Here is a 24,523-nt window from a genome sequence, read left to right on the forward strand (position 1 = left end):
ACTCGATCATTGTGCAATTACTTTTCTTTAGATGTTTTGTTTATATCTATATTACAAGGAACACATTGAATGTCTTATTTTATTTCTGCTATCCTTACTAATATCCTTTCCGTGCTTTTTCTTGATCAATTTGATGAAATATTCCATTATCCTTTGGTCAAAGTCCTCACCTGCATATTAGTGTACATCCCGGTAAGTTCAAAGCTCGAAAGCCAACCAAAAAAGTCAATGATAACCACTGTGCACATATTCAAATTCAAATTCGTAATGTAAAACTGCCAGACAGAGTTCAGACAGATTACCTCCAAAATGGGTATCACCGTTTGTAGCCAAAACCTCAAAAACTCTGTTGTCAATAGTCAGAACACTGAAATCAAACTTGCCACCGCCAAGATAAAAAACAACAATATTTTTCTCTCCACCCTTCTTGTCCAAGCCATAAGCTATTGCTGCAACTGTGGGTTCATTGATAATACGAGCTACATTCAAGCAAGCAATTGCATTAACACAGACAAACATACACATAATTTATATAAACTTAGAAGCCCTCCTACCTCTCTATTTGCCCTAATTTCCATTATCTTGGCGGTCTCCCCTAATTACATCTGTCCCTATTTCTAGAAGCTATTTCCACCTAATCCTAACAAATTTGCTACATCTGTCCTTTAATGATCCGGATTTAAACAAGAACGCAACAAGTTACAAAGATAACCATATACACAAAGATGCAGCGGAAATAATACTTCATTTCATTAATGGAAAATACTGAAATATGCTTACAACCAGAAATGGGAATAAACCAGCTAGGGCGATGGTAGCTTATCTCTGAGAAGAGATGTGGTGGCTACATGCCTCTGAACTGTGTTACAATGAGGCTCGAAGGCCTATTTATTGTTGAGAAACAAGTGAAAACCCTTAACATTCCAAAACCTAACCCTAGGAGATGAAACGCCAAACTGTGGGCCCCGTTTGGGGGTAAATTGGTACATCAACTTCCCGGGGTCGTAACTTTGGCATATGATCTCCGTTTGACGTGCATGATAGCCCGTTGGAAAGATCTCTCCGAGGACTACAACGGAAAAGACGATTTTTATCAGAAAAATCGTTGGCGGTGGATTTCCCAAAAAACGTCGTTTAGGGCCTCAAAACGGCTCCGGAAGTTCAGGACCCGAAAAACTGCTAAAAATAGTAAGTTGTGCTACAATTAAGGAAACTGAAAATGCTGAGAAAGACAATGGTGGGGGTCCAGGTGGACTTGGCAGGTGGCCACCAATATCCACCTGGATCATTCCTCCCCCCTTAGGAAGCAATGGTCCCCATTGCGTTGAGCTCCTCCATGAGATGAGGAAACTTCTGCTGAACTTGTTCCCTGCTGAGCCACTTTCCCTGCTGAAGGAGTTGGCCTGCTTTGACAATTCGATACAGTTGGATATTCTGTTGGCGAGTGTTCTTGATCTGTGTGTCCATGATCCGATCAGTTGCAGCTTGTTCCATGCAATCTGGATTTAATTCTGTGGGTTTGAGCTGTTCTGCAATGTCGGATGTGTCTAGCAATGGTGGAAAGTATGGCCGAAGGCGGTCCACATTGAACACTGGGTGCAGGCTAAGGAATGGGGGAATGCTGAGCTCAAATGCATTGTCTCCCATAGCCTTAGTAATGGTGTAAGGACCATATCGGAGTGGTCTCAATTTCCGATAGGCTCCAGTAAGGCGTTCCTTTTGCAAATGCAACCAGACTTTGTCGCCCACCTGAAACTTGTGTGGCACCCGGTGTTGATCATGTCGCTGCTTGTACTTGGCATTTGATTTCTCAAGAATGTCATGGACCTGCTGGCGAATATGTTGGATGCGCTCAATGAAGCTGGTGGCCTTATCTGTTTCAGACTGGACATGAGCTGAATTCATGTGAGTAGCTGCAAGGGGCATGGCCACATCAATGGGGCATAGTGGCTGGAATCCCAAACCCACCTGAAAAGGGCTATGGCCAGTGGAGCTGTGAAGAGCTCGGTTGTAGCTATGTTGAACATAGGGGAGGCTCTCGTCCCATGTGCGTGGATGCTTTGAGTTATACATGCGCAGAATGTGCACAATCATCCTGTTGACAACCTCTGTCTGGCCATCAGTTTGAGGATGGAAGGCTGTGGACTTCGTGAGTTTGGTGTCCAGCATTGACCAGAGACTGGACCAAAATGTGCTGAGAAACCGACTGTCCCGATCTGATATGATAGACTGTGGGATCCCAAAGTGTACCCACACTCGTTCAAAGAAGAGTTTAGCAGTGGCTTCTGCTGTGATATTCTTCCTGCAGGCCATCATAATGGCCATCTTCGAGAACCTGTCGACGACCACAAAAACACAGTCATTTCCATGCTTAGTGGAAGGAAGGCCTGACATGTAATCCATGGAGATGGATTCCCAAGGTCGACTAGGGGTAGGCAACGGGGTATAGAGGCCGTGCTTCTTAATGGTCGGTTTGGCAATGGCACAGGCAGTACATGATCGGATGTACTTCCCAACATCCTGTCGAAGATTCGGCCAATAGAAATAATTTTGCAGTACTGCCACTGTTTTCTCGACCCCGAAATGCCCAGCAGCCCGACTGTAGTGTGCTTCCCAAATCATCTTGGCACGCTCGCTTGAAGGAACACAAAGGTGCCCGAGGTGGCATAATAGGGCATCCTGGAGGTGAAAATCTGCAACATGCCGACCCTCCAAGAGTGTCTGGTATGTGTGGCCGAATTCTGGGTCGCTTTTGTAGAGAAGTGGCCAATCAACTGTCTTGTGCCCACAAGAGTTGAGCACGGTGGTTAGTGCCATGATCGGTGGCCGACTGAGGCAATCTGCAACATTATTGGTGCTACCCTTTTTATACTTGATATTCAAGTGAAACTGTTGCAGGTATGTAGACCACTTCTGATGGCGATCATTCTGCAATTTCCCTTGGGTCTGTATGAACTGCAGAGGTCGGTGGTCTGTGTGGATGACTGTTTCCTTCCCCAAAATGTAATGCTTCCATTGTCGGCAGGCCTGTACAATGGAATACATCTCTTTATCATAAGTGGGGTACTTCCGGACTGTGTCTGAAAGTGTTTCACTGTGATATGCCACTGGATGTCCATGTTGAGTAAGGACTGCCCCAATAGCATAGTCAGAGGCATCTGTCTCGACCTCAAATGGTTGTTGTAAATATGGTAACGCGAGCACTGGTGCTGTGCAGAGGCGATCCTTCAACTCCCTGAATGCCTTCTGTTGAGATTCAGACCAAAAGAATTTTGCTTTCGCCCCGCCCTTGGTGACTTGACTCAAGGGCCAAGAAATATGAGAAAACCCCAACACAAACCTGCGGTAGAAGTTGGCAAGACCCAGAAAGCTGCGGAGCTCTGTTAGAGTGGTTGGAGAGGGCCAATCCCGAATGACTTGGATCTTGGCTGGATCGACATGCACCCCCTGTTCATCAATGATGTATCCCAGATACTGAACCTGGGTCATGCCAAAAGTGCATTTCTCCAAATTGGCACATAGCTTGTGTTGCCGCAGTGTTTGGAGAACCTGTCGGATGTGGTGGAGGTGCTCTTCCCAACTCTGGCTGAAGATCAGAATATCATCCAAGTATACTACTACAAAGGAGTTGGTGAATGGCCGCAAGATGTCATCCATTAGCCTCATAAAGATTGCAGGAGCATTCGTCAATCCGAAAGGCATGACCAACCATTCGAAGAGGCCCTCCTTGGATTTGAAGGCAGTCTTCCACACATCAGAGGGTTCGATTGGTACCTGGTGATATCCTGACTTCAGATCGATCTTGCTGAAATATTTCGCCCCCTTTAGTTGGTCTAGGAGGTCATCAATCCGCGGGATCGGGTACCTATTACGGACAGTGATCTTGTTCAGCGCCCGATAGTCAATACAGAGTCTCCATGTCCCATCCTTCTTCTGTACCAACACGATCGGGCTCCCACAGGGTGATGAACTCGGACGGATGTGACCTTTCTGCAGGAGCTCCTGAATCTGCCTCTTGATTTCATCATTCTCCAGAACGGAGCGCCGATAAATTGGTCCATTGGGTAGCAGCGCACCTGGGGTCAGATCGATGGAGTGCTTGACTTGACAGTGCAGAGGAACCCCTGCCGGGGAGGTGAAGATGTCCTCGTACTCCTCCACAACCTTGTCCATCTGTAGTTGTCGTGCAGAGGGACCCCGTTTGGAGGCCGCGGCCACTGTCTTCTTCTTTCCTTGAGGGCGTATCATCAGGAAAACAAATTTCCTGGTTTTGGAAATGATCTTACTGCATTGTTTTGCAGTAATCAAAGAGATGGCGGCAGGTGGTGCTACCTCTGGTATCCTGAACAACTTATTTCCCAATGTAATAATAACAGCACGGGGCCTTGATTCATACACAGCATGTCGCTTCCACAAGTATGGTTGTCCTAGTAATACATCACAAACTTCAAGGGGAGCAATGTCACACAATACCTCATCCTTGAAGGGCTTGATGTTGTATGGAAGGCGACACTGTTGGCTTACGCGAAGATCTCGTCCTTGGTGAAGCCACCCAATGGTGTATGGTTGTGGATGTGCTGTGGTCGGTAAGCCCAACCGCTTCACGACCTCTGCCGAAATGAGGTTCTTTTGACTCCCGCTATCAACAATGAACTGTATCGGGGATCCCTTTACCCACATCTGGGAGTGGAAGAGACGCTCCTCCTCCTCTGGATCTTCGGGTTCATTTTTCTGGATCTTTGCGGTAGCAACAGTGGCGATGGGATCCGCATCAATGATCTGCTTCCCTTTTTCATACCCCTTATCGGGTTCTGACTCAGAGTCGGAACATGCATCTGATTCTGAAACCTTTAGCTCAGCCACCAGTGACTGCTTGGCCCGACACTCACTTGTGTTGTGAGTGGAGCTCTTATGGAACTCGCACCATTTTCCAGTGTCCTTTCTCGGCTTCGCGGCGCTGTTCTTTGCTTGCGGCTTCGGCTGGTTGTCTTGGGCTGTCCCGCCTTGGCTTTGTCCTTTGTTCTGGGGTTTAGGGGCACCTTTCCCCTGCTTTGGATTCGCAGATCCAAAGTCTCGCTTCTTTTGTTTAAACTTCTGCTCGACTTTGACGGCATATCGGTATGCTGCGCCGAGCGAGGGGATGTTTAGGAATTGTATTTCTTCCTGGATGTACTTGTGCAGGCAGCCACGGTATTTGAGTATCAAATGTTGCTCCGAATCCTTGATACCCAACTTTGTGCGAAGGGTATGGAAAAGATTGGTGAACTCCGACACGTCTTGGTCCCTTCCCTGCCGCAGCGTGGTCCACTTGATGTATTCATCCTCATAGCTTCCGACAGGGTAGTACTGCTCCTTGATGGCATCCCGGAATGAATCCCAGGTGGGTGCGGCTGAAAATAGTGAGCCAGTACTTTCATCCTTCTGCTCACAGTAGGTTTCCCACCAGTCCTTGACGTGGGGGGCTGCTTTGAGAAGAGCAAAAACAATCTTTTCCCGACTCGAAAATTCATGAACAGAAAAATAACCCTCTAGTAGATTTAACCATTTATCTACGGCATCTGCGTCTATCTGACCCTCGAATATGGGGATTTCAAAATTAACTTGTACCTTAAAGGGTGTGGCATTTCCAGAGTAGCTGCTGGAAGCCGATGCGTTGCTTCTGGGTAGCTGCTGAAGGATCTGGGCAAAGCTGTCCATCATCGCGTTCCGTTGTCGCTCGAGGGCTTCTTCGAGCAAGATTTTGATGGGATCTCCTGCCCCCTCGTCTTTCTTCTCGTCCGCCATGGGAGGCCGTCGGGATTTGCGAGGCTGGTCTTGCAAAGGTTCAACCAGTTCAAGCCCTAACTCCTTATATCCCGACCTTGTTGGGGACATGCAAAGAAAAACAGAGAAAAAGCAGACCGCTCTGATACCACTGATCCGGATTTAAACAGGAACGCAACAAGTTACAGAGATAACCATATACACAAAGATGCAGCGGAAATAATACTTCATTTCATTAATGGAAAATACTGAAACATGCTTACAACCAGAAATGGGAATAAACCAGCTAGGGCGATGGTAGCTTATCTCTGAGAAGAGATGTGGTGGCTACATGCCTCTGAACTGTGTTACAATGAGGCTCGAAGGCCTATTTATTGTTGAGAAACAAGTGAAAACCCTTAACATTCCAAAACCTAACCCTAGGAGATGAAACGCCAAACTGTGGGCCCCGTTTGGGGGTAAATTGGTACATCAACTTCCTGGGGTCGTAACTTTGGCATATGATCTCCGTTTGACGTGCATGATAGCCCGTTGGAAAGATCTCTTCGAGGACTACAACGGAAAAGACGATTTTTATCAGAAAATGGCGGTGGATTTCCCAGAAAACGTCGTTTAGGGCCTCAAAACGGCTCCGGAAGTTCAGGACCCGAAAAAATGCTAAAAATAGTAAGTTGTGCTACAATTAAGGAAACTGAAAATGCTGAGAAAGACAATGGTGGGGGTCCAGGTGGACTTGGCAGGTGGCCACCAATATCCACCTGGATCATTTAAGGACACCCTCGCATAACTTCCTAACTAACCAGATTCCCTAAATCAAAATATCACAAAGAGAAGAGGACTTCTGCTCTAAGTGGAGGAAAAAATATCTAATATGATGCTCGTGCATAAAAAATGCAGGTTACAATAAGGATGAGCCAATTGTAAATAAATGGCTTTACAATGAGATCTTATCTGACAAGAAAATACATCAATTTAGCGACCATCAACGTAAGGTCATTAATGGTACAATTAGCCCATCATCTAAGGATTAAAGCATCGAGCGAAGATCTTATGGTCTAGGAAGAGAGATCGAAAGGTTATTCATTATTGGTTGTTGCATGAAAAAGAGCATTTGATGTGTGGGACCAATACTCTGTCACCAGCCTCCTGAATAACAATCCGTCTCTCTCCATCAGTCTCAATGGATGATCACACTCCACCATCTCACCTACATGAATTCAAGATCATAATAGTTCAAATTAGATACAGGTGAATAGATCTACTTTCAGTACCATCCATTTCCTCGATTACAACAAATTCAGATGAAACCAATCCATGCATACAACACAAAGATAAGATAGAATGATAGGGCCTTACCATCACTAATGGCAACAACCATGTCACTGTCTATAACAGTAGGTATCCTGTGTGCAACAGTAATTACAGTGCAACCTGCAAATTCCTTTCTAATTATTGTTTGGAGAATGGCATATGTAGCATCGTCTATTGATGTTGTTGCTTCATCTAGAACAAGGATTCGACTTTTCCTTAGCAATGCACGTCCCAAACAAAACAATTGTCTTGGCCCAACACTTCAATTCTCTCCATCTAAGCCATCCACCTTCCCTCTTACAATGTCTCCAAGTTGACACTTGTTCAGAACCTTAATCAAAGCAGAAAATAAATTCATGGAATTATTTATTTTTTCATTCTACATACGATAAACTCAGTTAGAGATTATGTTGAATAGAATTTACATACTTCCCAAATTGTTAACTCTGAGTGCTCAGATAATGGATCTAAGTTGAAGCGAATAGTTCCATGAAAAAGAGTTGGCTCTTGAGGAATAATCCCAAGGCGTGACCGCAAATCATGAAGCCCAATAGAGGTAATATCCAAACCATCTATGGATTCTACCCCCCGCAGGTTCAACTAATCCAAAAATAGCACTAATGAGAGTGGTTTTCCCACTTCCCGTTCGGCCAACAATCCGAATCTTTTTCCCTCCTTCAAATGCACATGTAATGCGCCGTAAAACAAGGGGACTGTTGGATCTATATCTAATCTGCACACGTATCAAATATATTTGATCGAAGACATCATTAACCATTCAAATTTATAATTTGAACAATCATCTTTTTAGAAAACACAACTCAGATACCTTCAAGTCATGTAACTCCACCTTCCCATGCGAAGGCCAATTATCTGGTGGTCTGTGATCTTCTATAACGGCTGGTGCCTCACTAGTAATGTGCATATACTGTTTGATGCGTTCTACAGAAACAATGTAGTTTGCAAGTGTACATTGGTTTTGAATACTTTTAACCAACTATATGTTCAATGACAAACCATAAGATAGGGCCATCCCAACGAAACCTGCACCAGTTCAATTTGTTAGGCATGATTAACTTATATATAAAAGTGTCCAGTAACAACAGAAGTCTCACACAGTTGACATTTAGTTTCATTGTTCAACTTCATACCAGGATTGAAGCTGCCCTTTGGGAGTAGAACCATAGCAAGAGCAGAGGAGCAAATAACAGTTGCATTTAACATCTCTAGACGTTGGATCAACCATTCATTTGCTGAGAAACCGTAGAAAAAGGGGCTCGAACTTTTGTCAATAAGGTCTAAGTTCTTCTTGAAGAACTGATCCTCAACCCTGAAAGCCCTAATGGTCATTGTTCCTGCTATGAACTCGCCAAAATGATTTGCAATAGTTGATTTTGTTGTACCATTCAGTCTCATCAATTTTTTAGCAGAAGAAAAATAGTATTTCTGATTAAAATGAACAAACAAAAAATCAGTTATAATTTCTCTCACAATATTGGCAGTCAAGTAAAGAGTCTTCTCAAGAAACTTGTGTGAATTAGCGGTTTACCTGGAGTCGAAAGGCCAAATAAATCAATGGAATGGTTGCAAACAAAACTTTCCATGTCACAACAGCCACAACTCCAAGACTGCTGTAAGCAATCATGGTAGATGACATGCACATGACAAAGCTGAAATGAATGTCTACGTCAAGAATGCTGAAATCTGAAGAAACCTGGAAAAGGAGGTCGACAAATGTCAGTAGCTTTCTACCCTCATGTATGTTAAATTTCACTTTTTGGCAAAGACTTAATTACGTAAAGAATGAAGCCTATGGTAATTACGTAAACAACTTACTCTGCTGAGAACTCTTCGCAATGGAGTTGCATCAAACAATGCCATCAGGTCAATGTTCTAAGTTTCCCATCAAAGGTGATGGTAGATGAGGCTTGGTAGATGAAGCTTAGTGCTTGCTAAAAAGCTGCCAAAAGAGAACAGCAACAACAACTGTCAAAGAAAAAGCAGTGAAAAAATCTTGGAGAGTGACAAAAGAATTGGAAAAAGCAGTAATGCATATCTTCGAGAGTGACAAAAGAATTGGAAAAAAAAGTAATGCAACTCAAAGGGCCAGGTTCAATGCACAGCAGAACTGGAGGTGAAAAGAAGTCAACTCAAATATTTGGAAAAAGCAGTCAACTTCAAATCAACGGTTGAACCTATCAAAGTTGATCAAACGGTTCAGGTTAAAGTGTTGACAATTGTTGATGCATAGGAAGGCCTATCGGCCTAAATATAATATATATAAATAAATAAAGAGATTTGATAATAAATATTCAAATAAAAGTATTATTAATTTTACTATAGTAAGTATTTGTTTTTAAATAGGAGTTCATTATGAAAAAAAGTTTATTAGTTAATTTACAGTTTAGTGTTAAGAAAATATTGTCAGAAAAATGTAAATAAATAATTATATATATTTATATGTCTATAAAATAACAAAATAAAAATAAAATAACTTAAATTCATATCCAAGAGAAATCTATCCACACCCAAAAAACCAAAATTTTTAAAATTTACGTTTTTTAATATAGGAAAAAATTAATTATCAATTTGACAAAATAAAAAAAATATCATTTTCTATAATTGATAAAAATTGATTTCTTATTAATATCATTACTGTTTTGAAATAATAAGAATGTTTTGTTTTTTGTTTTTGTTTTTTTTTTTATATTCTTAAATATTTTCTATTAAATATTTAAATAACTAATAAATGAACAAAATAACTTTAAACAATTAACTTAAATGTTTCATATTCACCAAATTCTTAAGATATTAAAAAATCTGCTATCAAAAAAAAGGGTTAGAAAAATGGAAAAAAATTGAAAATTGTGTGAACTAGCAACAACTTATTTGCACATAATTTTTTTTAGATATACAAATAAACAAGGAAAATGTAAATTGTGTTCGCCGATTAGTATGATTTTGAACATTTTAAATGGTGAAAAGGCTAGCATTAGAAAAATAGGAGTCCCGAGAATTTATTTTTTATTAGAAAACCATCTTTTAAATAATGTCTAAAACAATACCTAAACAATGCCAAACTTTATACCAAATAATGCCTAAGACAATACCTAAACAATGCCAAACTTTATGCCAAATAATATTTAAGACAATACCTAAACAGTGACAAACTTAAACTTTGTGCCGGTTGAGATAAACTATAAGTGTTAATGATGATGTAGCAACAAAACTTAAAATAAATAATATTAAACAAATGGTTTAATACAATACAAACACAACATGCTAACATTATAAGAAAATATAAATAAATCTTTGATGTTATAGTAATTCTGATATAAAATAGAATAAATTTCATTATCATCATTATTGGTCATGGGAGTGTTAGTGTTACTTTCCCCTCAAGAAATTCTGATTTGTAACAATGCCAATATGGAATAATTTCACTACAATATTGTTATAATTTCTGTTTTCACTTCAATAAAAGGTTGTTTAAAATCACAATTATTTGAAAGAAAAATAATATCTATGTAAAATATATAAAAAGAGCTAACCATATTCAATAGTTATAGAATTAAAAAATAAAAATGAAATGACAACCAAACTATGTAGTTTTATGTTGAAATACAATCTTTTAGAAGGAAGTAAGAAGACACAACCAAAATCAACTTTTACTAAATTTTTCCTCGCCCACTATCTCAATAAAATCATTAAAGTCCCTCTCACAATATCCAAATCCAACTTACTCAATAATTGACATCTTGCATTTCATAGTGGTTAGAGATAATTCATCTCTAACCACTATGAAATGCAAGATGTCAATTATTGAGTGAGAGAGGTGGTCAAGTTATTACTAGGGAGTTGGATTTAGATAGTGTGAAAGAGACTTGAATGAATTTCTTGAGGTAGTGGGCTAGGAAAAATTTAGGAAAATTTGACTTTGGTTTTGTTTTTTTACTCTTTTAAGCTTTGTTTCCTTCTAAATGACTTGGTATTTCAACATAAAATAGAAAAATTTGTTTGTAGTTTCATTTTCATTTTTTAATTCTATAAGAATTAAATATGGTTCCCTCTTTTTATATGTTTTATATAGATATTATTTTACTTTCAAATAATTATGATCTTAAACATCTATTTGTTGAAGTGAAAATAAAAATTCTAACAATATTATAGTGCAATTATTCAACATGGGCATTAGTACAAATGAGAATTTCTTGTGGAGAAAGTAACACTAAGACTGCCATGAAAAATGGTGATGATAATTAAATTTATTCTATTTTATATTAGAATTATTATAACAACAAAAAGATATTTAACTTTTATTATAACGTTAAGGAAAACTTAGCTTATAACGTTAGAATGTTGTGTTTGTATTGTATTAAAGCATTCGTTTAATATTATTTATTTTACTTTTTGTTACTACATCATCATTAACACTGATAGTTTATGTGAATAGACAAAAAATTTTTCTATTGTTTAGGTATTGTTTAGACAATATTTAAATGATGGTTTTAGAGGATAATAAGTTTAGGAATAAAAATACTAATTTTTTTGCAAACTGCTATTTTTCTAGTGCTGACCTTTTTAGTATATAGAAAATACAAACTATGAAAGGCATATATAAATAATAGATCAGAACTCAAGATTTGAAGTTGAGACAACAAAGCATGCAACAAATTTTAAAAATTGTAGGGCATGAAGTCTAATTTAAACAAAATGATTTATATAGAAACAAAGAGAAAAACTTGGAGTTAGTGATTTCTCAAATGTATAGTCAATATTGTTTTATTTTCCAATTATTAATTTGCAAATAGTCTCACCCTTATTAATTTATTAATTTGCTATTCTCTAGTGTTCACGTTCGATACTTTTGATGCAGCATGATTTAGGTCCCTTGTGCTTTCATCTCATGAGGAAACTACGAAAATTATAATTGCCATATGAGCCTAAAGAAACAACAATTAAACACTATGAAAACACAAATAAAAGCAAAAAATCAGAACACAAGATTTCAAGCTCGAGACTGGCAGGCATCCATGGATTTCAAGTGGATTTGCTACAGTAATTGTAAGGCAGAAATGACTTACAAGTGACGAAAATAGTAGAGGAGGGAATCCAAATATGGCTAGGGTTAGGCCTAAGGAATCAATACCGTATATTAAAAGGATTGGATTTATACCCTCGATCACACCTTGAAACCCTAAACTTGAATATGCGTGCCCACCAAACAGTTGCATGAATTTAGTTGTGTGGTGCTGGAGGGTTTTCCATATGATGACAAGGTAGGTACGAGATTCCATTGACCCGCACTAGGTGGTGGAAGGGATGGGCATGAGTTGCCCGATCACCAAGGAGAAAAAAAGGGATCTATGTGCCACCTAAGTAGAGTAGTTGTGCAGAAGTAGAGGGTTGGTGCACTGTGTGTGGGCGAGAAGGGGTGGAGGTAGCTAGGGAATTAGTGGGGTTTGACTAGGGGTAGGAATATATAGGTTAATAGATAGTTTTTTTAAACAAAATGTATGTATAAAAAAACATACCCAAGGGATTCATTAAATCACTCAACAAAAATTATATCGAGTATCAACCATTGTACACCATACATAACCTAATTGTATTTGATATTATACATGATAGTTAATGAAGGGAATTCTAAACCATATAAACCATGCTTGTATATAGTACTCTACAACGAAGGTAAAGGAAATAATTTTTTTGGGGGGTGTAGTTAGAGGTTCGTTACAATTGGTATCAGAGCCAAGTTTGGTATACATATATACATATACATACATACATACATACATACATACATACATACATACATACATACATACATACATACATACATACATACATACATACATATATATATATATATATATATATATATATATATATATATATATATATAACTTAAGACACACTTGTTTCTTATCTATTTTGGATTGTCTTGTAGGAAATTGAAATTTTAAACAGTTATGGAAGAACCTTCGCCACCTAACACAGAAGGAGAAGAACTATATGTGGAACTCGGGGAAGAAGGAAGTACTAACATATCCTACATGTTGGTGGAAATGGTAAAGCCCTTGCAACTGGAGTTGGCTCAACTCTGTAGCAATAATGAGAGGCTTTTGAATTCCAGTGAAGAACAAGAGAATTTAATCAGAGACTGGATGGAGAAGTCTAGTCACGGGAGTGTGGAAATTGAAGGCATGAAGAAGATAGAGTCTAACAAGTCAGGGAGTGGAGGAGAATCTGATCTTGAGTCACCAAAATTTCATAAGAAGCAAAGAAAAGTAGATTCACAAGGTGAATTTAGGAATATCAAACCACAGTGTTTGATGGAGAGAAGGCGGAGGACGTGGAGGCATGGCTACTGAACATGACTAAATACTTTCAAGTTTATGAATATGAAAGTAACCTGAAAGCACGATTGGAAATTTATCAATTGCAGGGTAAGGCAACACTCTGGTGGGAGGAGAGGAAGAGTGTTCAAATGCTTGAAGAAAAAACAATTTCATGGGAGGAATTTCAGAAGCAATTCAAGGCACGATTTCTGAGTGAAAGGTATTATGATGATAGGGCTAAAGAGTTCCATGACCTAAAGTTGGGGCAAATGACTATAGATGAATTTGTAAATAAATTCACCAACTTGTTGTGGTATGTGTTGTATTTGAAAGAGGAAAAAGCTAAAATTCAACATTTTTTAAATTGTTTTCTAGTCTCCTCTAAGGAGAGAATTGAGTTTGATAACCCAAAGACCATGGATGAGGTGGTCAGAAAGGCTAGGCTATGTTATCAACAATTAAAAATTAAATTTGAAGGTGGAAAATTATAGAGGACCAAGGAAGGTAGCAGAGTTGGTGGGGGCATGAAGAAAAAAAGGCACTCTACCTAAAAAAATTTGGTAGAGATCGTCAAGAAAGGAAGGGGATTAAAGGAGAAGTACCCTTTCCAGCTCAATCCTATATGGTTTCGAGAGTGACAGAGAAAAACAACAAAAAGAATTGTGCTACCAAAGAACCGTTAAATTGTTGGGGATTTCGAGAGCCGCATATGCTGAGGGACCACCCATACAATCCCTGTTCCATCCAAAACATCTAGGCAGTTTGTGAGGCCGCTATTGTTAATGATATTGTGAGGAATATACCAAGGATTAGCACAAACTTGGAAAATTGACAAGATAAACATCAGGGTACTATGTTGGAAATTGAAGGTAACATATTAAACCATTTCGTGTCTATTTTGGTAGATCTAGGGGCTACTCTAAGTTATATTAGGCCCCAAATTGTAGAAAAATGCAATATGAAAATGGAAAAAATGATAAATTCATGTTTAGTGCATCTAGCCATGGGAACCAAGGAGAGAGTAGCCAAATACATGAAACAATGCCCAGTTGATTTTAATCGGTATTCCTTAATGGAAGACTTGAACCTTCTTCCGCTCGAGTCATATGATTTATTAGTTGGAATGAACTGGTTAGAAGAACAAGACACTGCTATAAATTATTTAGGAAAAATAGTTTCATGCATTTGGATGGATGGGGTCCCTGAGTGATCAGAGGGAAATAAAAATTGATATCTGCTCGACAAATTGCAACTTTGCAGCTTGGGGAGCTCTCGTATTATTTTTACGGAAAAATGATGGGACCCTTAGATTGTGCATCGATTATCAACAATTGAACAAACTAACCATAAAAAATAAGTATCCTTTACCACGTATTGATGATCTATTTGATTATGTAGAAGGAGTTAAGGTATTCTCAAAAATTGATCTAAGATCACGTTACCACCAGATAAGAATAAAAGATGAAGAAATTTACAAAATGACCTTCTGTACTCATAATGATCACTACGAGTTTGTGGTATTGTCGTTTGGCCTCACACACGATCCAACCACCTTTATGAGTCTAATGCATGGTATTTTCCTGCCATACCTGGATAAATTCGTGTTGATTTTCATAGATGATATCTTAATATATTCAAAGAACCAGGAGGAACACAAAAAGCACTTGAGAATAGTGTTGCAGACATTAAGGGAAAAATAGTTGTATGCCAAGTTTAGCAAGTGTGACTTCTTCAAGGATCAAATTCAGTATTTGGGTCACGTTATATCGGCAGAAGGCATTGAAGTAGACTCAAAAAAGATAAAAACGATCATGGAATGGACAACCCCTAAGAATGTCGCTGATATCAGATCATTCTTGGGATTAGATAGATATTATCATAGATTCACTGAGGGGTTTTCAAAGATTAATTTTCCAATGACATCTCTATAGGAAAATCGATGTGCTTTCCAATGGACAACATCTTGTCAGCAAAGCTTTGAAAAATTAAAGCATCTGCTTAGTACCGCACCAGTACTAAAAGTAGCAGATCCGGAAAAGTCCTTCATAGTTTGCACATATGCAAGCAAGGAAGGTGTTGATGGGGTGTTGACACATGAGGGAAAAGTGATTGCTTACGAATCTCCAAAGTTGAAGGAGTACGAGCTAAAATATTCAACGTATGACCTTGAATTGACAGTAGTAGTGCATGCACTTAAAATGTGGAGGCATTACCTTTTGGGGAAGAATTTTTTGCTGCTAACCGATCATAGTAGCCTTACCAATTTATTCAACCAATCTAGCTTAAATGCTAGACAGACCAGATGGATGACTTAAGCGAATTCAACTTTGAAATGAAACATTTAAAGGGGAAAGAAAATTGTGTGGCTGATGCACTAAGAAGAAAGTTGCACTGTATCAATGTGGTTCGAATGAGCCAAGCAACATCAAGTATTCCTAAAATCATAAAGGAGGCAATTAATAAGGATCCAGAATATACCTTCCTCTATCAATAAACAAAAGAAGCCCTATGGAAAGGGGGAAAATCAGAATTTGGAATAAATTCTGATAATCTTCTGACTTTTAAAAACATAATTTATATTCCAAATCGGATGTCAACTAAACTATTGATATTAGATGAGTTTCATAAGAACCTTGTGTTGGCCACCCAGGCTATTAGAAAATGTTTTCATCCATTAAGAGAGGGTATTTTTGGCCCAGATTGAGGAAGGATATTGCACAATACTTTTCCAAATGTTTGGAGTGTCAATTTGTTAAAACGTAACATCAACATTCAGCTAGATTGTTACAGGCATTACCCATTCCAGAATGGAAATGGGATACTGTATCCTTATATTTCATTACTAGTTTACCCCGCAAAATGAAGCAGTATGATTCTATTATGGTTGTGGTAGATAAGCTGAGTAAAACAACCCACTTCATACGTGTGAAATCCACTTTCAAAATAGTGGAAATCACAAAAATATTTATGAAGGAGATATTTCGCTTGCATGGGATACCCAAGGTAGTGATTTCGGATAGAGACATAAAATTCACATCCACCTTCTGGAAGACTCTTTTTGTAGGACTAGGTAATCAAGTCTAGTTTAGTACTCCCTACCATCCTCAAATCGATGGACAGACTGAACGAGTAAAACAGGTATTAGAAGACATGCTACACATGTTCGTGAGGTAGCAACCACACAAGTGGGAGGACTACCTCCATCTAGTGGAATTTGCAGATAATAACGGACATCATGAATAACTAGGCATGAGCCCTTTCGAGGTGTTGTATGGAAGAAAGCGCAAAGTACCCATATACTGGAAGAACATAGTAAATAAGCTAGCACTAGGTCTAGATATGCTAGCAGAAATGGAGGAGGTTGTTAAGAAAGTCCGACAAAATTTAAGGGCAGCCCAAGATAGACAGAAGATGTATGCGGATAAAAAAAGGACTTACAGGGAATTTCAACCAGGAGATCATGTCTACCTGAGGGTGAAGCCTCAGAAAAGTTCCTTGTAGTGGCAGGGTTGTGCCAAATTAGCACCCTGATACTATGAACCTTTTAGGTCTTAGAAAGAATTGGACTGGTGGCCTATAAGCTTGTGCTACCAAGTCACATTCGGGTCCACAATGTATTTCATGTATCCTTACTAAAGAAATATGTGTATAACCCTCAACACATTATTGATTGGGGAAATATTTAGGTAAAGCAGTTAAGGGGTAAAGACTATATATATATATATATATATATATATATATATATATGTATGTATGTATGTATGTATGTATGTATGTATGTATGTATGTATGTATGTATGTATGTATGTATGTATGTTTGTATGTATGTATGTAATTGAGAACTATTTTATGGTGTAGGTCGAACCAGAAGGAGAGTTCGTGGCCGAACCTTTTCGTATCTTCGATCAATAGGAAACCAACTTGTGGAAGCAAGCCATCACCCAAGTTAAAGTGAAATGGAAGCGCTTTAGCCCAAAAGAGGTTACATCTGAAGATGAGGAATTCATGCCAAATGCTTATCTCGCATTATTTCCTGAAGAGGAAGAGAACACCAGGGATGGCGTTTTGCATGGGTGGGGAGATGTAACGCCCCCAAGTTGCATAAGGTTTCACGAAGATTATTAAGTGAATGTTTGTTTCTACTAAAAGGATATTTTAAATGTTATTTAATTTGATAAGGAATATGAACTGTTATAGGAAGGAGCCAAGAAACACATGTAGTAATTACCTAAATTATAGGTGGTAATACCTTAATTAAAACTGTTTGTTCATTTAAAAGAACAAATGCCAAGAAGTGGTTACCCTCTGCCTGAGAGAGGTAATATAGAGAGGGGAAAAGAGTAGAAAAGGCTCGTGGAGATGCTGGAATAAACTAGTGGGATAAACTTGCTCAGTATAGTCAACAAAGAGTATAATTGGAGGTTGTACCAAAGTCCTGAGGCCTTAGTACTGACTGTAACTGGACTAGATCTAGCATGGAGAAGATAGAAGGTGCTCGAAGAGAGTCTAGACATGATTGCAAGACTCATGGTTAGGAGGAGAGACCTTTCGAAAATATTGTTTTTTATTATTATAGGTTAACCGTTAAACTGAGGTAGCAATATTCTTAGTAGACTTAATGTTAAACCATATATATTATTATGTACAATATTCATTATTATCTATTTTTCAAGTTAATTAGAAAACTAAAGGAGAAGCCATCAAAAGAATCATTGTTGAACTGTAATTACAACTTCATGCAGTAACTATTCATGTCTGTGAAACAAATTAACAATAGTAAACTATAGTTGTTGACATTGAATGCACCGAAAAGTGATTATGATGATAAGCTATCCTTTAACAGTTTTGAATGCTTTTGAATAATTCCACAAAAGATAAACCCTCTGAAAGTAGAATGGAATACATGATTAATCTAACATGAAATAGAAACTGTCATCTAGAGTAGAGTTAGGAAAAAGCTAAGATACTGAAAAGAATCCCTGCACACACAAAACATATATAATTGTAATTTCAGAAAAACTAGAAAGTAAAAATCTTTGTGCACTATGCCAATTTTATGTTTTAAACATCGAAACCCAAAGAAACACAGTGAATAGCCTCACAATAACGTAGCTACCACGGGTCAGCCGAAATTCATAACCTCAGAAATCTTTATACATATATATATCAAAAATGAAACCAACAGCAAAATGCAGGACTTCATTACCAAGTTGCTACAGCTTAACCCTAATGTTGACATTCAAAGATTATGCGCAAGAATCAGGCGTTTGTTACCTAAACTGTTCGCACAACTCATACACACAATTAAACTGGTTCGGTGAATGGAAATGCAATAGACAGGTATATAATTAAGCCTCAAGCAGCCCAACAATGACACCTCCATTAGGTTTTGAGAATAATTATTACATAGAGACTTTAAACGTAAAGGACCGACTCGAAAGCCCTTTAAACTCATTACAATTATAGTCCAATAGTGGGGATTCATGACTGTATGTAGATTTTAACCCATACAGAAATTACCTGCATATGAATTCTAAAACACAAAAAATAAATAATGCGAGAGCATAACACATAAAACACCTATACACAGAGATTTTCCCTTGGATCCCAAAACTGAGACTACCAGCTTGATTTTTCATTATATTCCATTCAATGTTACAATATATTTATACATGCCAAAGCATCCAATACCATGGACAGAAAACAATCGCGTCCAAAACCATGGACTAAAAACCATCGCATCCAAAACCATGGACCAAAAACCATCGCGTCCAAAAACATGTGCGAAAATCATGCACAAAACCATAGGTAGGTCCACCCAACCTAACATAGGGTCCAAAACCAAAATTTTCCGAGGTCCTGCCCCGAACCCCATAGAGTGGGGTTACCCACACCCCTCAAACCCCCTATTAACCCCAGCTACGCAATCGGTGCAACGAAGGGGGGCCTCTACCCCCCCTGTAACCCCTCAGTTAACTATGTGGGCTAGTAGTGGAAAGAATATAACACAATCCAACACTGTAATGGCCGGTCAAATAATTTAACCCAAAAACAAAGAGAATCATGGGAAGTCGTGTCCTGATATTAAAGTTATTCATTTACAAAAAAAATAAATGACCTCTTTATCCTACAACCAGAGTCTAGCTCCAACCTGAAAAGCAGTGGCCATATTGTGAGATTCTGGACACTTAAAAGCCGAAAGTTCGTACTGTAAACGGACCTGAGGATAGTGTACCTACAGGAAAATAGATGGTAACGTTAGTCTTTGCCTTCAAAATCAAAACCGGTGGCTCATTTCTAGAAACTCATCTTAAAAATAATATAGTTATGGGCTTACCTGAGATAGGGGCATGCCTTTGGTAAGTCGCCCACCTACAAAGGAAAATGAGAACCCTGTGTTAGAAATAGGAAAGCCATTCAAAAAGGAGCATAGCTGTAAATTTTTAGAGAAACCTGAATAGAGGACAACCAATCAAGCATTCACTTGATAAATAGTGACTTACCGGTGGCAGATGAGATGAAGAATTTGTTGATTTCATTCATCTCTGAAAATACTCCAGTCGCCTCTATATAGCGGCAAGATAAAAACCCTCATAACTTTTCTAATCATAAACAGTCTTCCAACCAGTGTTCCTTTGAGAAAGTAAAAGCCTATTGGGATAACTGAGAGAGGGGTTACCTGGCTCAGTTCGATGGATGGGCCCTCCTGCTCTCAATCCTCCCGGAGTGCCATTGATAAAGCTTTGCCAAACGCCATAGCCTAAAACCTTGCAGAGTAGCATGAAGCCGGAGTATGCCGGAAACGATGAGAAAGGCCAACATTGGTGCGGGCAGTTGGTTAGGGTAATATCTAGCCCATATCTTTCATTGGATCGGAGGTTGGATATTGATGATGGAGAGCCATAACAGATGGTAGACGCACACCGAAGTCCTGTCCTTCGGAATGTACAAGCACCACATGGAGGCACGGATGAGGGCCAACACAACATGGTATCATGTAAAGCCATGTGCACGTAGACCTGTCATGGTAATAAGCCATTAATCATATTCAATGGATAGGTACAACAAGCAGATGGCATATCCCTCGACGTTAAATGCCATTAATATGCTAGATATTTGTATGTGTGTCGAATAGTTAGTGAATGAGACAGGGAAGGCACAATGTTTAAAAGAATTTTTTTTAACTATGTTTAATTTAGTTTTGTAAGGTTTAGATGTTACAAATGGTATCAGAGCCATGTTCATACATTGAGGCCCTTTGGGAGTATCTATGTAAGGAACTATGTGCTTAAATTTTAATTAAGACTACATATGTGTGAATACAGATAATAGAAAAGGATCGCTCCAACAAAAGGAATAGCAAGTTCAACATGAATAGGAACTCATGACCACCTGAATCACCCATAACAACTTATGTGAATGCTAACCCAGATATTTGGATTCGGCTAGGTGAGGAATCCCAGCAAGCCAATGCAGTATTACTCGAAATGGTGTAGAAGTTGCGTGTGAAAATGACTAGTTTGAGAACAGATAATGAACATCTACATGTGGAACAGGAAATAATATTAAGAAGTTTGTCCAACCGACAAAATCAACGCCACCCAGATCCCAGTGTAGAGGATTGGGAAAAGACCCCGACCACTCGGAATGGGGAAGAAAACGTTGGATTTGATGAAAGAAATAGAGAGGAAGATGAGGGGCGCTCAGAAAATGTATCTTACTAGCAAAAAAATATGAAGGAAAAGCTAGAACCAAAGACAAAATTACAAAGCAAGTTTATGAAAATTAAGCCTTATCTTTTTGAGGGAGAATCTGAAGAAGCCGCGGAAGCCCAATTAATCGATATAGGAAAATACTTACAGATGTATGAATATACTAATAAACTGAAGGCACGATTGGTAGTTTATCAGCTGAGGGGAAAAGCAACTCTATGGAGGGAAGAAATCAAGACAGTAAGGAAAATTGATGAAGAACAGGTTACCTAGAATGAAATTCAAAAACATTTCAAGGATAAATATTTAATTGAATGCTATTATGACGCGAAAGTGAAGGAATTCCATGAGCTAAGATTGGGAACCTTAACCATGGACGAATATGTGACCAAATTCACATCCTTACTCCATTACGTGCCTTACATGCAAGAATAAAAGTCCAAAATTCAGTGTTTTATTAGTAGCTTACCAAACTTTATGAAGGAAAAAAAATGGAATTTGACTACCCTAAGACAATGGATGATGCTGCGAGGAAGGCCCACATTTTCTATCAGCAAAAGAAGCAAAGGAATGAAAGGCCAAAAGGAGGATTAAGTAAGAAGTGTAGAAGCCTGATCCTAAGCAAGAACCCAAAATTTGTTAACTATAAGAATCCACAGCAAAAGGCATTCAACAAGTTTCCAGCCAGTAATCCACTCAGAACTACATATTCTAGTAATAAGCCAACTAAAGGAGTCACAAAATCTACAAATGATCAACAATCAAAACCGCCACTACAGTGTTGGGGCTGCGGAGAACCCCATTATTACAAAAATTGTCCACAAAGAGCTAGAAGAGAACAATTATCAAACATACAAAAAGCATCCATAGTTGGCGAAGTGGCGAGGAGCATACCTAGAATTAATGTTGCCTTGGATGATCATTAGGACGAATTTCAACCCATAATGATCGAATGTGAAGGTATGATTGCTAAGCAACCTGTCTCTGTTTTATTTGATTAAGGTTCTAGCTTAAGCTATGTCAGTCCTAAAGTGGTTGAAAAATGTTAGTTAGTAGGCAGAAAATTTCAAAACCTTGGCTAGTACAACTAGCTACTGACACAAAGAGGAAAGTTAATGCGAAGATAGAACGTTGTCCCATAACCATTTCTGGGTAGCCTATTTATGTTCATATTAATATATTACCTTTGGGTTCCTATGACTTACTAATTGGGATGGACTCGTTGGAAAAATGCTGGTCTTTGGTAGACTGTAAATAGAAAACTGTAAGTTTTGTTTCAGAATCAGGTCAATGGAAGGAATTACAAGGAATAAAAACTAGCACCGAGCTCCATCTTATTACTGCCAATCAATTAGGAAAATGCATTATGAAAGGGTGTCAAATTTACATCGTGTAGGTGGGGTTTACAAACTCTAAAAATAAAATGACCTCACTAGAAAATATCCCTGTAATTCAGGATTTTGTAGATGTCTTTCCGGAAAATATTCCTGGCTTACCACCCAAGCGAGATATTGACTTCACCATTGAGTTAATTCTAGGTGCAGCCCCCATATCTAGAGCTCCTTATCACATGAGCATACCTGAATTGACAGAGCTCAAAATGCAGTTACAAGAGCTTCTAGATAAAAAAATATATTCGCCCCAATGTGTCCCCTTAGGGAGCTCCCGTATTATTTGTACGGAAAAAGGATGGGACCCTCAAATTGTGCATTGATTATCGACAATTGAACAAACTAACCATAAAAAATAAGTATCCTTTACCACGTATTGATGATCTATTTGATTAGGTACAAGGAGCTAAGGTATTCTCGAAAATCGATCTAAGATCCGGTTACCACCAAATAAGAATAAAAGATGAAGACATTTACAAAATGGCCTTCCATACTCGTTATGGTCATTACGAGTTTGTGGTATTTGCCGTCACAAATTCTCTAGCCACCTTTATGAGTCTAATGCATGGCATTTTCCAACCTTACCTCGATAAATTTGTGTTGATTTTCATAGATGATATCTTAATATATTCGAAGAACCATGAGGAACACGAAAAAACACTTCAAAATAGTGTGGGAGACATTAAGGGAAAACCAGTTGTATGCCAAGTTCAGCAAGTGTGACCTCTTAAAGGATCAAATTCAGTATTTGGGTCACGTTATATCTACAGAAGGCATTATAGTAGACCCAAAAAAGATCAAAACAATCATGGAATGGATAGCCCTTAAGAATGTCACTGATATCAAATCATTCTTGGGATTAGCCGGATATTATCGTAGATTCATTGAGGGGTTTTCAAAGATCGCTTTTCCAATGACATCTCTAGAGAAAAGGGGATGTGCTTTCCAATGAACAACATCTTGTCAGTAATGCTTTGAAAAATTAAAGCATCTGCTTACTATCGCACCAGTACTAAAAGTAGTAGATCCAGAAAAGTCCTTCATAGTTTTCACGGATGCAAGCAAGGAAGGTGTTGGTGGGGTGCTAACACATGAGGGAAAATTGATTGCTTATGAATCTCAAAAGTTGAAGGAGTACGAGCAATGATATTCAGCTTATGACCTTGAATTGATAGCGGTAGTGCATGCACTTAAAATGTGGAGGCATTACCTTTTGGGGAAGAAATTTTTGTTGCTAACGATCATAGCAACCTTACTAATTTCTTCAACCAATCTAGCTTAAATGCCAGACAGTCCAGATGGATGACTTTCTTAAGCGGATTTGACTTTGAAATGAAACGTTTAAAGGGGAAAGAAAACTATGTGGCTAACGCACTAAGCATAAAGTTGCACTGTATCTATGAGGTCCAAATGAGCCAAGCAACATCAAATATTCCTGAAATCATAAAGGAGGTAGTTAATAAGGATCCAGAATATACCTTCCTCTGGAAAAAAACAAAACAAGCCCTACAAAAAGCAGAAAAATCTGAATTTGGAATAAATTCCGATAATCTTCTCACTTTTAAAAGCGGAATTTATATTCCAAATCAGACCTCGATTAAACTATTGATATTAGATGAGTTTCATAAGAAACCTTGTGTTGGCCACCCAAGCTATCAGAAAATGTTTTCAGCCATTAATAGAGGGTATTTTTGGCTCAAATTGAGGAAGGATATTGCACAATACTTGTCCACATGTTTGGAGTGTCAGTTGGTTAAAACGAAACATCAGCATCCCATTGGATTGTTACAGCCATTACCCATTCCGGAATGGAAATGGGAGACTATATCCTTATATTTCATTACTAGTTTACCCCACACAAGGAAGAAACATGATTTTATTATGGTTGTGGTAGACAAGTTGAGTAAAATTGCCCACTTCATACTTGTGAAATTCACTTTCAAAAACAGTGGAAATCACAGAAATATTTAGGAAGGAGATATTTCACTTGCATGGGAAACCCAAG

The 24,523-nt window shown here is 38.4% G+C and overlaps 1 protein-coding gene across 1 annotated transcript; it reads right to left on the reverse strand.

Moving 5' to 3' along the window:
- Positions 1-225: 225 nt before the first annotated feature.
- Positions 226-8,955, reverse strand: LOC149140685 (ABC transporter C family member 10-like). Its single transcript, XM_089451043.1, has 6 exons — positions 8,911-8,955; positions 8,624-8,788; positions 8,226-8,520; positions 7,904-8,016; positions 7,660-7,807; positions 226-479 (listed from the first exon to the last, which is right to left on the reverse strand). Exons 1-6 carry the CDS (start codon positions 8,953-8,955, stop codon positions 226-228), a joined length of 1,020 nt encoding a protein of 339 aa, XP_089307169.1.
- Between the last annotated feature and the right edge of the window lie 15,568 nt (positions 8,956-24,523).

Source organism: Pinus tabuliformis, chromosome X (genome assembly GCF_031772625.1).
Source record: "Pinus tabuliformis cultivar Carrire ecotype Pingquan chromosome X, CPIR1, whole genome shotgun sequence".
NCBI classification, from domain to species: domain Eukaryota; kingdom Viridiplantae; phylum Streptophyta; class Pinopsida; order Pinales; family Pinaceae; genus Pinus; species Pinus tabuliformis.